The sequence below is a fragment of the Hippopotamus amphibius genome, chromosome 16 (assembly GCF_030028045.1).
Source record: "Hippopotamus amphibius kiboko isolate mHipAmp2 chromosome 16, mHipAmp2.hap2, whole genome shotgun sequence".
NCBI classification, from domain to species: domain Eukaryota; kingdom Metazoa; phylum Chordata; class Mammalia; order Artiodactyla; family Hippopotamidae; genus Hippopotamus; species Hippopotamus amphibius.
In genome coordinates this window covers 28,750,387-28,763,974 of record NC_080201.1, presented here as the reverse complement: position 1 = coordinate 28,763,974, position 13,588 = coordinate 28,750,387, and the positions used below count along the sequence as shown (strand labels likewise).

Sequence of the window (13,588 nt, the reverse complement as noted above, 5' to 3'; positions counted from 1 at the left end):
AGAAGACACCATATCTGGTAGGGGAGAGACAGGTAAGGCCACCAAAGGAACTTCACCAAGACCTGCGCTTAGGTAACCTTTTGTTCTGGCTACCACTACCCTGGCATTTCATAGCACATGGTCAGAAGGGGATTAAAGTTGTGTGAATGCAGGCTGACCTCTTATGCTTCACAGCTCCTGCCAACAGCTTTGCCTGGGAGAACTTGTTCTTGGTTTCTATGGGTTTCACAGCCACTTTCTTCTCCACTTCCTTCTTGTTTTCTGGAGAAATTCCAACCTTGTTGAGATTACTGTGAGTTACAGGTTAAGGGTCAAACTAAGCAAAAAGAAGACCTATAGCAGGACAATGATAAACCAAGAGACGGAAGGCAGATATAACAGGGGAGAGCTTCAGCTCTGCCATGGAATGTTCAGCCTACTTATTTTAAAAATGCCCTCCCCTCTTTATCCTGCCAGTCAAATCCAGCTGATTTAAAAAGAAATGAAGGTGACTAGAAGGAAGATGGCAAATCAAGCCCAAAATAATACAGAGAAGCAAACTTTTCCCCTTTGATCCTCAATGAATATATGAGGATGGCCAGAAAACCATCTATTACCAAAGACATGGCCAATATCATGCTTGCTGGGGAAAACAAAGATCTTGAAGAATGCAACAGGAAAAAAAAAAAAAAAGTAGCTTCCCTGAAAACATAAAAATATTTGCTTTTTTCCCTCTAAGGGTAAAATCAAATTTTGCAGTGTCCTATGACTGTAAGTGGCATTCAGTTTTAGACCTCACGAAGACTAACTCCTACTCTGCTGTTGCAAGACAGCAGTAGAATCATCTTAAGCCTCATTAAAAAACAGAGACCCTCCCCTGTCCCAAACCTACTGAAGGAGGACCTCCAGAGGCCCAGGAACCATTTTTAAACACTCTCTCAAGGTGATTTTAATGAGAAACCCCTGTGCATATATAACACAACACAAGGACTGAAAAATTGTTTTAAAAGCATAAAACAACCAGTTCACTCATAACATACTTTTTCATGCTTGATGTCAATCTGTGGCTCTCAAGGTTTGTCAATTTCTTTTGTTCTCTCCACCAAACCCTCCCCTCCTTCCCTTTCATGCTCTCTCACAACATATTAGTCAACAGATAAGTATTGGAACATGGTGCAATTTCTTACTTAAGATGCAATAGTGCCTTGCTGGAACAACAGTGACACCTAGTGCCCAAGATATCTAAGAAGTACATATTGATATTATCAGCCCAAGAGGGTAAGAGTGGGGGTATATGGTGTAAGCTATTCTTGCATCTTTGAACAATAGAGAATCTGGGTACCAGAAACTTGGAAATTCTAATTCTGATCACTCTTCAGGTGCTAACTCGATTCTTATGCGCACCAGTTATCTTAAATATTTGTAACATTCAGTAGGGATTATGCATCACGCTCAGTACTACTCAGTTTCATCAATTTAATGTTTTTAAGGTAATCATGGAAACTGACAATATGTTAATACTAAGTGTTCATTTTTTTAGAATAAAAATGCAAGAAACAGAAATTTTATCTCTCTAGTACAGAATACCGAAACCCATGAGCATGCTGTAATTTTTACATACAATCCCATCATTAAAAGACAGAAACGCTCAAAGAAAATTCTTAATATGAAATATTGAAAAATAAGACAAAAATGGAAAAATAATAATGAAACCACATATTTATAATACCAAGACGAAGACAAAAACCAGCACTTAACTTTTTATTCTTTTGAAGTGAAGAAAAGCCTTCAACCTCTTCTTTTTTGGCGGGCAGGAAGGGAGGTGGTAATAGTATTTCTGATCCACATCCAAAGCATAAGCCCTTTTATCCCCTTAAGTCCCTCTCCCCTTAAAATGCTTTAAATATACAAACACATCTGAAAAATCTCAAGGAATGCATTAGATGAAGCATTTTTAAAAAACCACATCGTTTTTAAACACACATTAATAAATACTGTTCTAACCTGAGGGAAACAAGAGTTGTTTATACTGGCACAAACCACAGCTTATTTGTATTCACAAGAATCACATTATAAAATGTATCATCTTATAACAACCAAGCAAAGCCAAGAACCAGCTTTAGAGCTTCAATAAACAAATGTCTAATCGTTCAATTCCTATCTCAACATGTCTCTGGCTACACGCATGCTTGGGATTAGCACATTATACATCAGTGGGTTGGAAAGCTTGCTTTGCTTCAGTTTTTCTAGAGTCAGCACTTTCCAAGTTTCCAATAAAAGCCAATACCCCTGGAGCCTATTCAATGTTGTGCTGTAATGTTATCAGGACAGAAAAGTTTCTTTTGCCTCACGGCTGCCCTGTTCATTCCTCCCTTTGAAGTGAAAACCGAAAAGCCTCACACTCCTATCACACCAACAATAGTCTCCAGAATGCTGCTCTGGGAGACGCTGTCTTATTTGCTTGCCTGCCAAATTAACCACATAAAACAAGACATAATTCAAGTGGGAGTGTAATTAATGTATTTTTCCTTAGAAGATAAAGCTGGGTGCCTGAAACAACGCAAAACTTATATCTGCCCATCTCTGCAAACATCAACGCATAATATCATCCTGGGGTCACCATGGAAGAGAGTGGGGGAGGGAAGCTTCAGAAGAATCAACCTCAGTCCTACAGTTGGGATGGAGGTGTGACTTTCCATCAACTCCATCTTAGTGTTACACCAGAATTCCACTAGGAGTACTGGGACTGGAAGCCGGGTCTTTCTCTACCAGTTGAGAGCAGGTTTTTCGGCACCACGCTGCTACCTTTTCTGGATCACCGTCAGTCACCTTGTCTTAAACCAAATCCCTGGGAATCTGTCCACATTTTCTCCTACATAACTCCTTAATGGAAAATACTACACACTCTGCAAAGAATATCAACTAGCATATATACACAGTCACATCATCAATCTCAGAGGTAAAGCCTGTTCAACCACACTAGTGAGGTTATTCAACATACAAGCATGAAATACTCAAATAAGCTTTCTCACAAGAGGAAAAAGCTAAGGTGGCCTTTTCAACCCCTCCTATGAGTCATTCATTAATTTATTCACATACATGCTGAGAACCTACTATATGCCAAGCACTGGAGAAATCAGTGGTGATCAAATCCTTGTTCTTATGGAGTTTACTTTATATTCCAGCAGTAAAGAAGCAAACAAACCAGTAAGCATATAAATTAAGATTTACAGGTAGTGACACAGACTATTTTAAAAATGACATTATAGGGACTTCCCTGGTGGCGCAGCGATTGAGAATCCTCCTGCCAATGCAGGGGACACAGGTTCAACCCATGATCTGGGAAGATCCCACATGCTGCGGAGCAACTAAGCCCCGTATGCCACAACTACTGAGCCTGTGCTCTAGAATCTGTGAACCACAATTACTGAGCCCACACACTGAAAGTACTGAAGCCCGTGTGCCTAGAGCTCATGCTCCACAACAAGAGAAGCCACCGCAATGAGAAGCCCCCGCAATGAGAAGCCCGCGCACCGTAACAAAGAGTAGCCCCTGCTCACCACAACTAGAGACAGCCCATGTGCAGCAACAAAGACCCAACGCAGTCACAAATTAATTAATTAATTAAAAAAAAGACATTATACTCAGTGATGGGGGTGGGCAACTTTAGATGGGGTGCTTAGGGAAGGTCTTAACGAGGAACAGAGCTGAGACCCAAGTGTCATGAAATGCCAGCCTTGCAAAACCTGAGGCCAAGCATTCCAGGTTGAGGAAACAGCAAGTACAAATGCCTTGAAATGGAATCACAGGGCTCAGTATGAGGAACATAAAAAAGGCCAGCAGGCTGGAGTACAGTAAACAGGAGGAAGAGCAGTTCAAGATATAACAGGGAGGTAGACTGGCCTAAATCATGCAGAGCCTTGTAGGACCTGGTTAAGAATGCAGACTTAAGACTAAATGCAACAGGAAACCACCAGTGTTTCAAACAGGAAAGTGATATGATCCCATGCATTTTTTCAAAAGTTCCCTGGACTACTGTCTAGAGAATGAATTGTGGGGGAGGAGAGCAGAAGCAGAGACAGTTAGATGGACACAGTAGTCCAGAGAAGGTCTACGGTGACTGCAGTGGCAGTAGAAAAATCAAGAACTGCAAGATCTGGAGTACACTTTGGAGGCAGTTTTTGGTCCAGGCACCTGGGGGTATAGGAGTACCACTACCGCGATTGGGAAGACCAGAAAAAGAAGAGACTGGGGGGAGTAAGGGAGAGAGGTGGTATGATGAGCGTGGGGGTAGTGAGGCATGGAACTGAGAATTCTGATTCAGCCAAGTTACATTTGGGATGCCTGTTAAGACATTCAAGTGGATGCCAAAAAGGCAATAGTGAGCCAAAGCAAAGTTCTCTTGGATGCTTTCTCTAGCCCATGGGGACAGGAGGGGCTGAATCTGTAGGGAAGGTCTTACTACGGACACAGGAGGGTTGCTAAACACTTCCTTTTAAAACATAGAAGCCAGTTTCTCCCCTGGATGAGGTTCACTGCATCACCCATCTGTTTCAGAGTCTAATCCCACAAGGCAATAATACCCTGGTACTGACTATTAGGATTTAGGCCTTTAGTTAATCCTAAAGGATCTGGACTTCTGATTGCGACGGACTCTTGCACGCAACATAACTGTTCATATCACTGCCAGTTATTCAGAGTCATAGGAACATCAGTGTGGAAAGGGAACTTAAGAGATCACCAGGCAGAAGGCCCTCATTCTACTTCTGAAGAAACTAAAACGCATAGATGTTGATGAGAAACTGACACCTTATAGATTCCTCGCAAAGTACAAAGGATATTCTGTATTCCTTCAGTTCTTTAAGTTCTTCTTCTCTTCGCTGCTTTTCTATTAGTTCCTGCTGCCGAGAAACCTCATCAAGGAAGTTGGTCTCATCTTCATCTAAGCCTCTTACCATGTTTTCTGAGGAAATAATTAAACAAGGAACACTTAGCAGGCTAAAGGAAAAATACAGTCAAATAAGATTTTTCCTTGTCCTATTTTTTAATAAATAGCAGATCCTTCAGGGGATTAGAACAAAGAAATTGTAAACACTGAAGCTTTTAGATAGATAACGGCATAAAATCAAGGCATCTCTCCCATTACTAGATATTAGCATAGAATTAAAATGGGTATCTTGAGTTCTAAACAAAAATGTTCAATGTGGTCTAGATGGTAGAAAGTTGTCTCTTTTCCACCAAATGAGCATCTAGAAGCTAGATAATCAAGACATTTCGTGGCTGGTTAGAAACAGTGTTGCACGGGGCAAACGTACACCAAAAAGGCCCTGCAGAGTCCCCTGGACACTGTGTTTTCTGAAGCTTACTGAATTTGAACTGTTCTTCATACTCCTGCTGCTTCCTGTCTTTCTGTTCCTGTAGCCTTTCATATAGAGACCGAGGGTCATAAACCTCCTCTGGGCATTCTGAAAGAAAGTAAGGGGGGAAAATACATGCTTTAGAATCCTTTCATATTATTTTGGAATCACAAAGGATTTTAAAGATAAAGTCAAGTCTCTGCATGATCTGAGCGCAAAGATAACACAAAAATAGTACAAAGTCCACAGCTTCCCTTTGGGCCTCAGAGAGGGGCCAGCAGTTCTCAAAGCCAACTATCAATGTTAATAGGGCTCATGGCCTGAGACAGTTAACTGGATGAGGAATCCACCCAAACCCGGCATGGCAGCAGCATTCTCAGCTGTTCAGATCCTGGATCCACCTGAACAGATGGAACAGACCAGCGGAATCTCCTGGAAGACTGTGATAGAGTGGGAAGGGCAAGGATGTGAGGATCCTGGTTCTGCTCCCAGCTGTGCAGGCGTTACATAGGTCCCTTGAACGTCAGACCTCCACTCTCAAGTGAAGGCATTAATAACCCACTTTGCAGGGTGGTGAGGATTAAAGATCTATAAGCCTATATACCTTCTGGATCTTCAGGTTTTCGAACTTTCTCCCATTCTTCTTGCCTCCTTTTGCGCCGTTCATCTAGTTCTGCCTCAGACACAAACCTCTTTTTGATAACAAGGTTACCATCATCCCCTCCATCCATAATGGAACAATCAGTCTACAAAAAAACAAACAAAACGTTTCAAATGGAACAGCAATTACAATTCTGAAGAGAAACAAGAAGATTGAGCTCTGTCTCCCCCAGCAACAGACTACCTCAAAACTCCTTTCAACCTTGAATTGAGAAATCCTCAAGCAGTTTAATTTATAGGTCATTGATGAAAGCACATGATTACATTTTCCTAATGTATCAAGTAGTTTTATCAACATCTATGTTATCTACAAAGTCAGCAAGAAGACTTGGAATAATTCTCATGATATGCCACAGCAAATCTTACGTTCCAGGTTTTTCTCTGTCCCTCTCATCTAGACAAATTGGCCTCCTGGGCACCCTGACATTGTTCCTTCTCAAAATTCCTGTTTCAGGGATATTACACCACCTTGATTTACCTGTTTTTATTTCCAAGTAGATTCTGAAAGGAGAAAACTCAGATATACAAGGAGCCTTAGAGATGAGTCTAGTCTGTTCAGCAGGGAAGGGATATGCCTAGAGGCACACAGACCATGAGTGGAGAAACTGAGACTAGAAGATCTCACTTTCAGGTTCAGATCTCCCCACTTCAGGTTCCATGTCCTCTGCACTCTACTAACCTGATTCCTCCTTCATCTCTTTCTGACCTCCCTCCTTGTAAACTCCACATTTGCCCTACTTACGATTCTATCCTCCATCCTTTTCTTTTCTCACTCCCACAATGACCTCAACCACTTTACACGTATCTTGATAGAGAAGATTGCCAAATCCCAAATTTATATGCTTTTACCCGAACCTCCCTTCAGGAAGGAGGGGAGAAGGAAATAAAGATAGAGGTGTGTGTATTACTGCTTTCAAACTAAATCTTTCTGCTTTTCTTTGCTGGCTTCTTTCCTTTTGAAGAACTGTGGAATTAACTCTCTACTTATGTACTAACAAGGAAGCACATATTCTGCACTACCGGCACATCAACTCAATGTCCATCCTAGATGACCCCTAATAACAAAAAAATAAGTCTCTACTGCTCACACAAAAACGAAGTAGCGACCATTTACCAAGCTCTTACCATGTGCTAAATACTTTTTTAAATTTTTTATTTTATATTGAAGTATGGTTGATAAACAGTGTTGTGTTAGTTTCAGGTGTACAGCAGAATGATTCAGTTAATACATATACATGTACCTATTCTTCTCATTTATACTCCGGTTGACCCTAAATACTCTCTCTTTACAGATGAAGAGATGAAGGCCCAGAGAAGTTAGGTCACTAGTCTAAGGAGATAAAGGTGGTGAATGGTGGAGCTGAGCATCAAATTCAGGCCTGAGAGCAAAAATTCATACTCTTATCCACTTCACCAATACCCCTCCCCAGAAACCAGGGATCCTCCTTGAGAAGGACATGTCAATTTCAGCTTTCTTCCTACATCAAATTTCAGTGCTGAGAATGTTCATGAAACATTTTTCTCTAGTAAAGACGAAAATGGAAATAGAAAATAAATCCAAACATGCAGAACAAAAGAACAGTCTCCGCCATCTTACTGTTGAAGTTTAGTTCGATGTAATAACAATGAGAAAAATTTTAAATTTACTAGAAAGGAAACCAAATCAATTGAGAGAAGGTGTTGCTCCCACCTAAAGCCCATAACCCGGACACTTCTGACTTAGCATTACTCAATGTCTCCAGCCAGAGGCCTATTACAGAAACAGAATTGTTCTGTCTCTGTGACCATGCCAAAAATTCCTCAAGTTCTGCAGAGAGACCTCTTATGGAACAAGAGCCAACATTTTCTTAAATGTCTCTGGCAGAGAAAATGTCAACTATGTAGAACTCTAATGGATGGGAGAGACATACTGGACCCTCAACGCCCCCTTTCTTAGCTGTAGCTCTCCTTTCTCACCCTATATTGGCTATCTGGTTTCTTCCTCTTACCCTTATTTCCTGGTAAATAATTCAGAATGCAATGGGTCCTTATAGCCCACCTCAAACGATTCTCCATCTGTCAACATAATTCACCACCATCCATACCCAGGAGATTTTCATCCAACCCCTACTTTAAAACTGTACTCCCTTTCAGGCAGCTGACTCTCTGAGCAGATCTGACTGGTAGGATAGTTCTTCCTTAAACTGAACTGATATCTGTCTCTCTATAAATTGCACACACAGGTTCAATCCACTGGGACTACACAAAATGAGCCAAATCCCTTTTCTAACATGACAATGCTTCAGTTGTTTGAAGACAACTCCCATTTTTCTCATTTGTTGTTTTTCTAGGTCAAACACTCCTAGTTCCTGTAATCTTATAAGAGAAAAAAGTGTCTCAAAGCAGTGAACTTAACAAACTGCATATGATTTAAACCTGGGAAATAAATTTTAGGATATGGTTATGCAACTGGTATGCCATCTCGTTACACTTAAAAAATGAAAATATGTTAATACTGAAAGAACTCTTCCAATATGCCAAACTAAAAACCTAGAATCTTACGTGTCCATCTAAATAAGAATTCAGAGACTCTTAAGATTTATTCTTATAATACAAATTAAGGAAGTAAAACCATTTATTTAATTTTCATAGCCTATTGAGTTTTTGGAAAAAGAAGAACTTACCTTCATTTAACTTTAACAAAGATCCCTGAAATTCAAGGGACAAAGCCCTTAGGATACACGTAAACAGGGGTTTGAATTTGAATCTGAAACTCTAGAGAAATAAGAATCTTCCCAACATTTATCAATTACTTTCGGGAAAAGACAAGTCTATGGGATTCCAAGACACTGTTAACTCTCCTTTTCATCAATTTTTTTCTCAGAAGTGTTAGAATTCAACTTCTACCCAAAGAGTTTAGTCTGTGCCGTTTCCCCATCTTGCACACGTAAGGACGAGACCAAGAATCACTGTTAACCGCTGGTTAATGAAAATGAAAACAATGCAGAAGCACATTTTTTAAAAAAAGGAAATTTAAAGGCAATGGATTTAAAATTTGACAGAGAAACTTTACTTCTTTCCATGGGTTTCCAGAGAAAACAGTCACACAATCAAAACTAGTGAACACCTGTAAAAATCTGTTCTTTAAAGCTAATATAATCCTGACATTTCCTCATTCCCAAAATAAAACGAGATGGCTGCATCTAATTATAATAAATTTCTGTGAGTTTAAAAGGGCCAAGCTTAATGACAGACTGCTTTATCCATTTCTTTTTTCCAATTTGCACATCTTCCATAGGTCCTCATTCCCTGGCACTTCAACTATTATTGTTCCCTTCTTGCTGCCAGTGCCACCAGTGGCCCTCTGGTTAATTAATTTCTATAGTAGGAGAGGTCAAAGGACAGAAAATGTTTATGAACAACTGAGTATTCTGGATAATATTCAGAATACTTCTTCTACAGGTCTTTTCAGAATTCCAAACTTCACTGTCAATAAATATTGCCAATAAGTCAGCTTAACTTCACCTTTCACTACAACCTAATCTAATTCAATCAATATACAACAAATACGTTCTGTTGCAGTCTGCTTACAAGAGGGAGTACAGGTAATGATGAAGACTACAGACTCTGAGACCAAGAGACCTCGGTTCTGTCACTTATAAGTTGTATGATCCTGGGCAAGTCACTTAACTTCTCTGAGCCTTAGTGTCCTAATCCACAGACTGCACTCACCAATGGGGATTAAAATAGTACTGCACATCATAAAGCTTTCGTAAGGATAAACAAGAAAATTCATGTAAAACACTTAGCACAGTATTTGGCGCCTGCTTAAAAATGCTTTGGGGGACTTTCTAAGTGGCGCAGTGGTTAAGAATCCACCTACCAACGCAGGGCACATGGGTTCAAGCCCTGCTGCGGGGAAAATCCCATATGCTGTGGCGCAACTAAGCCCACGCACCACAACTACTGAAGCCCACTCGCCTAGGGCCCGTGCTCCATAAGAGGAGCCCGTGCACCACAATGAAGAATAGCTCCCACTCGCCACAACTAGAGAAAGCCCATGTGCAGCAACAAAGACCCAACGCAGTCAATAACCAAACAAAATAAATAAATAAATTTATTTTAAAAAATTGCTTTGAAAGTAGTTTACCGTTACTACAAAGTGCTATGCTAAGCTCTAGTTATGGGAGTGAGGGAAATACAGTCTGTGCTCAAGGAGTAGAGGAGAAATAAATCAGTGACACAAACAATCATGACGTGAAGTGGGAAAGAGACCACATCAAACTGAGAGAAATTAGGAAAAACGTACATGTATACTTATTTGGTAATTCTGTATTTCCCCTTTACTGTGGTTCTCTCTCTTACTGTTTTATTATTAATTCGATTTAAATAAACTCAAAATTGTGCAGAATGCTGAACTCTGTGTCCAGCACTGTGCCAAATTCTATGGGGTGCCTAAAGAAAATAAACTTTAAGAGTTAGTACTCTTGCACTAGTTAGTACTGGATAATAGTGTATGTGATGTATTACCAAAGTGAACAGTACAGGTGAGAGGCAGTAATGAAGAGCATAAATATGGATCAATCCAATTTCCCAGGCTGAAAACCTGACTCCTTTTTCCTTATTCCCTTACATCTCACCACTCACCAAGTTCTGTTGTTTCTACCTCATAATGATCTCTTTCTGATTCATCCTCTCTTTAAGAGAAGAGTCCTTTCCTTTCTAATTTCTTCTTTTCAGGGCCTCATCTTGCATAAGCTGCAAGAACATTCCATTAGTCTCCCTATTTCTCCTCCGGCCCCCATTCCAGCTATTTATAACTCTACTATAGAACTTATCCATTGTGTTTTATCATTTATGATTATTCCAACAGCTCTTTGTATCTGCAGTGCTTATTAGCACAGGCTGGTATATATTAAATATATAAGAAATACTGGGCTTCCCTGGTGGCACAGCGGTTAAGAATCTGCCTGCCAATGCAGGGGACACAGGTTCAATCCCTGGTCCAGGAAGATCCCACATGCCACAGAGCAACTAAGCCCGTGTACCACAACTACTGAGCCTGCGCTCTGGAGCCCACGTGCCATGACTACTGAAGCCCTCGTGCCTAGAGCCTATGCTCCACAATGAGGGAGGTCACAGCAGTGAGAAGCCCGCTGTCCACAAGTAGAGAAAGCCTATGAGCGCAGCAACGAAGAACCAACACAGCCAAATAGAAGAAAGAAAGAAAGACATTAAATAAACCAACCATGGAAAAGATTTGAAGAATTTGAGCAGGGAGGAATGTACTCATGTGAATATTCTGAGATACTGTTCAACTATAAATTATAGAAAATGGTAGTCATTAAACAAGTATTCACTGAAGTGTCTTTGTCCCATAGGGAATTCTATTCAAACATTATACAACTTATGCAATAGGAAACACAGGACCTAAGATTACATCACGTTACTATATTAGATAACTGACTATATTAGATAACTGACGTCTTCTTCAAGAATAACTCTTAAAAAAAAAAACCCTTGCTACTTTCCTTTAATTTCAACTGACTAAAAAAATGCTCTCTTACACTAAGCAATAAATATTTCCCACACAAAGCATTTTTCTCTGAAGAGTCCAACATTCACTGACTGTTAATTCTGCAACAGAAAGGTCATAAGTACCTGCAACTTATTTACCTTCTTCTGGAAGAAGATAGAGAAATGAGAAATTAAAGTGTGTATTTCTTTTTTTTTTATTGGAATATAATTACTTTACACTCTTGCACCAGTTTTTGAGGTACACCAAAGTCAAGCAGCTGTATTTATACACATATCCCCATATTCATTCCCTCCCTCCCTCCAACTCCCCCCAACCCTCCCCGACCCTGCCCTCTAAGGCATCGTCCATCATCGAGTTGATCTCCCTTTGTTAAAAGTGTGTATTTCTAATTCCTACAGCGTATCTAAATTTTCACAAGTCTCTTCTTTTCCTCTTGTTTGCTAGGATAATTTAAAACAAAACAAAACACAAACAAAACCCCAAGGGTCTGGGATCTAATTATAAAAATTCATTTAGGAAAGAAGAGGATTTACATTGAGAGTGTTTATTTAGTCCTTACTGTGTTTAATTTTAGAAAGAATAAATGCTGTCAACTTTCCTTTACTCACATAGCTTTTTTTCATGGTGACTCAAGTTTAACTATGAAACTAAACATTAAATTACTTTTAAAAGGATTATTTAAGTTCTTCAAATAGGGAATTCATGGAAAACCAAAACCATACCAAAATCACTTTGTCCCAACTTAAAAGTTTCAAACTGACGCAAATATAAAACAGTTTCCAAATTTGCTTGACAGCCAAAGAAACAAAGTTCTTATATTTCAAGCTGAAGTAAATGTTAAACACTGCACTGCTGTGTTTGTACTGGAGACTGTAGTATTTAATTTCCAGGTTGGTGGGAAAAAATGGACTCATACACAGCACACTACACCAGTTTTAAAAAACAAAACTTACACTGCTGCTCCCAAAATAATTGCCAATTGCCATTGCTGACCTGAAAATTATTCCATTTAGCTCGTGCAATGATACAAGTTAATGAGATCTGGTTTCTTATGGAACTGAATTTTGTGATGGCGGACTACTTAAGTGTTTATGTCATTGGCCACTATACCCTCTTAATTTCTAACATTAGACACACTGTACATGTAAAAATACACTGGGAGGATCACATCTTTGTGTTACAGTGTTCTGAGGCCTCCCTTTGGGGAGCAAAAACAATAGGCCAATCCACTTTCTTTCTGTCAGTAAATATACTTAAGTAATGCTCTTCCAACATTTTTATCCTGATGTTCAAGTCACATGGGATTTCAAAATGCAGGACAGCAACTAAGAGGAATTTGCCATCTGGCAAGCTCAAAAATATTCCAAATAAAGACTGCTTTCTGGCCAGAAGGCACTTGTACCAAGCTACAGTAATTTAGATCAAGCCAACTTTCCTAAATTATAAAACTTCAGGGAATGACAACTACTAACAGAGAACACTCTGTTAGCACTTATTACTAGACAAAGTAATCCTCAGTCACTCTTCTAACACTGAGGATTATTTACCTACAAAGGATACTAAAGGAGAGTAAAAAAGGGGACTAAAAAAATCTAAAAATGAGGGCACAGCATAAGCAATGTAATTTATATTTAGAATGTTTACTGTGAGGAGCAATGTGAAGTAACCTTCTGGTTGTCTAGGCATCTAAAAAACACATGCAATTAAAAGTTTAAAAAAAAACCTAAATATACATTTATCTTTCCATAGCACAAGAACAGAGTCTCATCATATGTGCATTTACCTTGAATTCATCTTTAACCACTGGAAGAAAAAAAGAGAGAACTAACTTAAATATTGGTTCCCTTAGCTGATTCTCAGCTCCCCAATTCACGTGTGCTTCCCAGAGCATAAATACTTCCCTCACTATGTATGATTCTAATATTATATTTTTTACACATTGTGATTCCTAAATGCAAACCAACTCAAAGGAAGAAAAACAGCATCTGTTTCGAAGCTGGAGGAAAATCTGGCCATGGTGGAATTTTGCTGCACTGGTATACCTACATCCAACATGGTGCCTCTCTAAAAGACC

The 13,588-nt window shown here is 39.5% G+C and overlaps 1 protein-coding gene across 4 annotated transcripts in view; it reads right to left on the bottom strand.

Moving 5' to 3' along the window:
* The window catches only part of PSME3IP1 (proteasome activator subunit 3 interacting protein 1), a 38,650-nt gene that overhangs the window by 21,939 nt on the left and 3,123 nt on the right, over positions 1 to 13,588 (bottom strand). For 3 of the 4 annotated variants that reach the window (XM_057713552.1, XM_057713553.1, XM_057713551.1), the window contains exons 2-5: positions 5,941 to 6,082; positions 5,346 to 5,444; positions 4,821 to 4,942; positions 159 to 292 (exon numbers count right to left, since the gene is read on the bottom strand). In XM_057713552.1, coding sequence (XP_057569535.1) covers positions 159 to 292; positions 4,821 to 4,942; positions 5,346 to 5,444; positions 5,941 to 6,067 — 482 coding nt within the window. In that variant the 5' untranslated portion in view covers positions 6,068 to 6,082. Of the gene's footprint in view, positions 1 to 158; positions 293 to 4,788; positions 4,943 to 5,345; positions 5,445 to 5,940; positions 6,083 to 13,588 lie in introns of all 4 variants that reach the window. The other variant, XM_057713554.1, reaches the window with a different exon arrangement.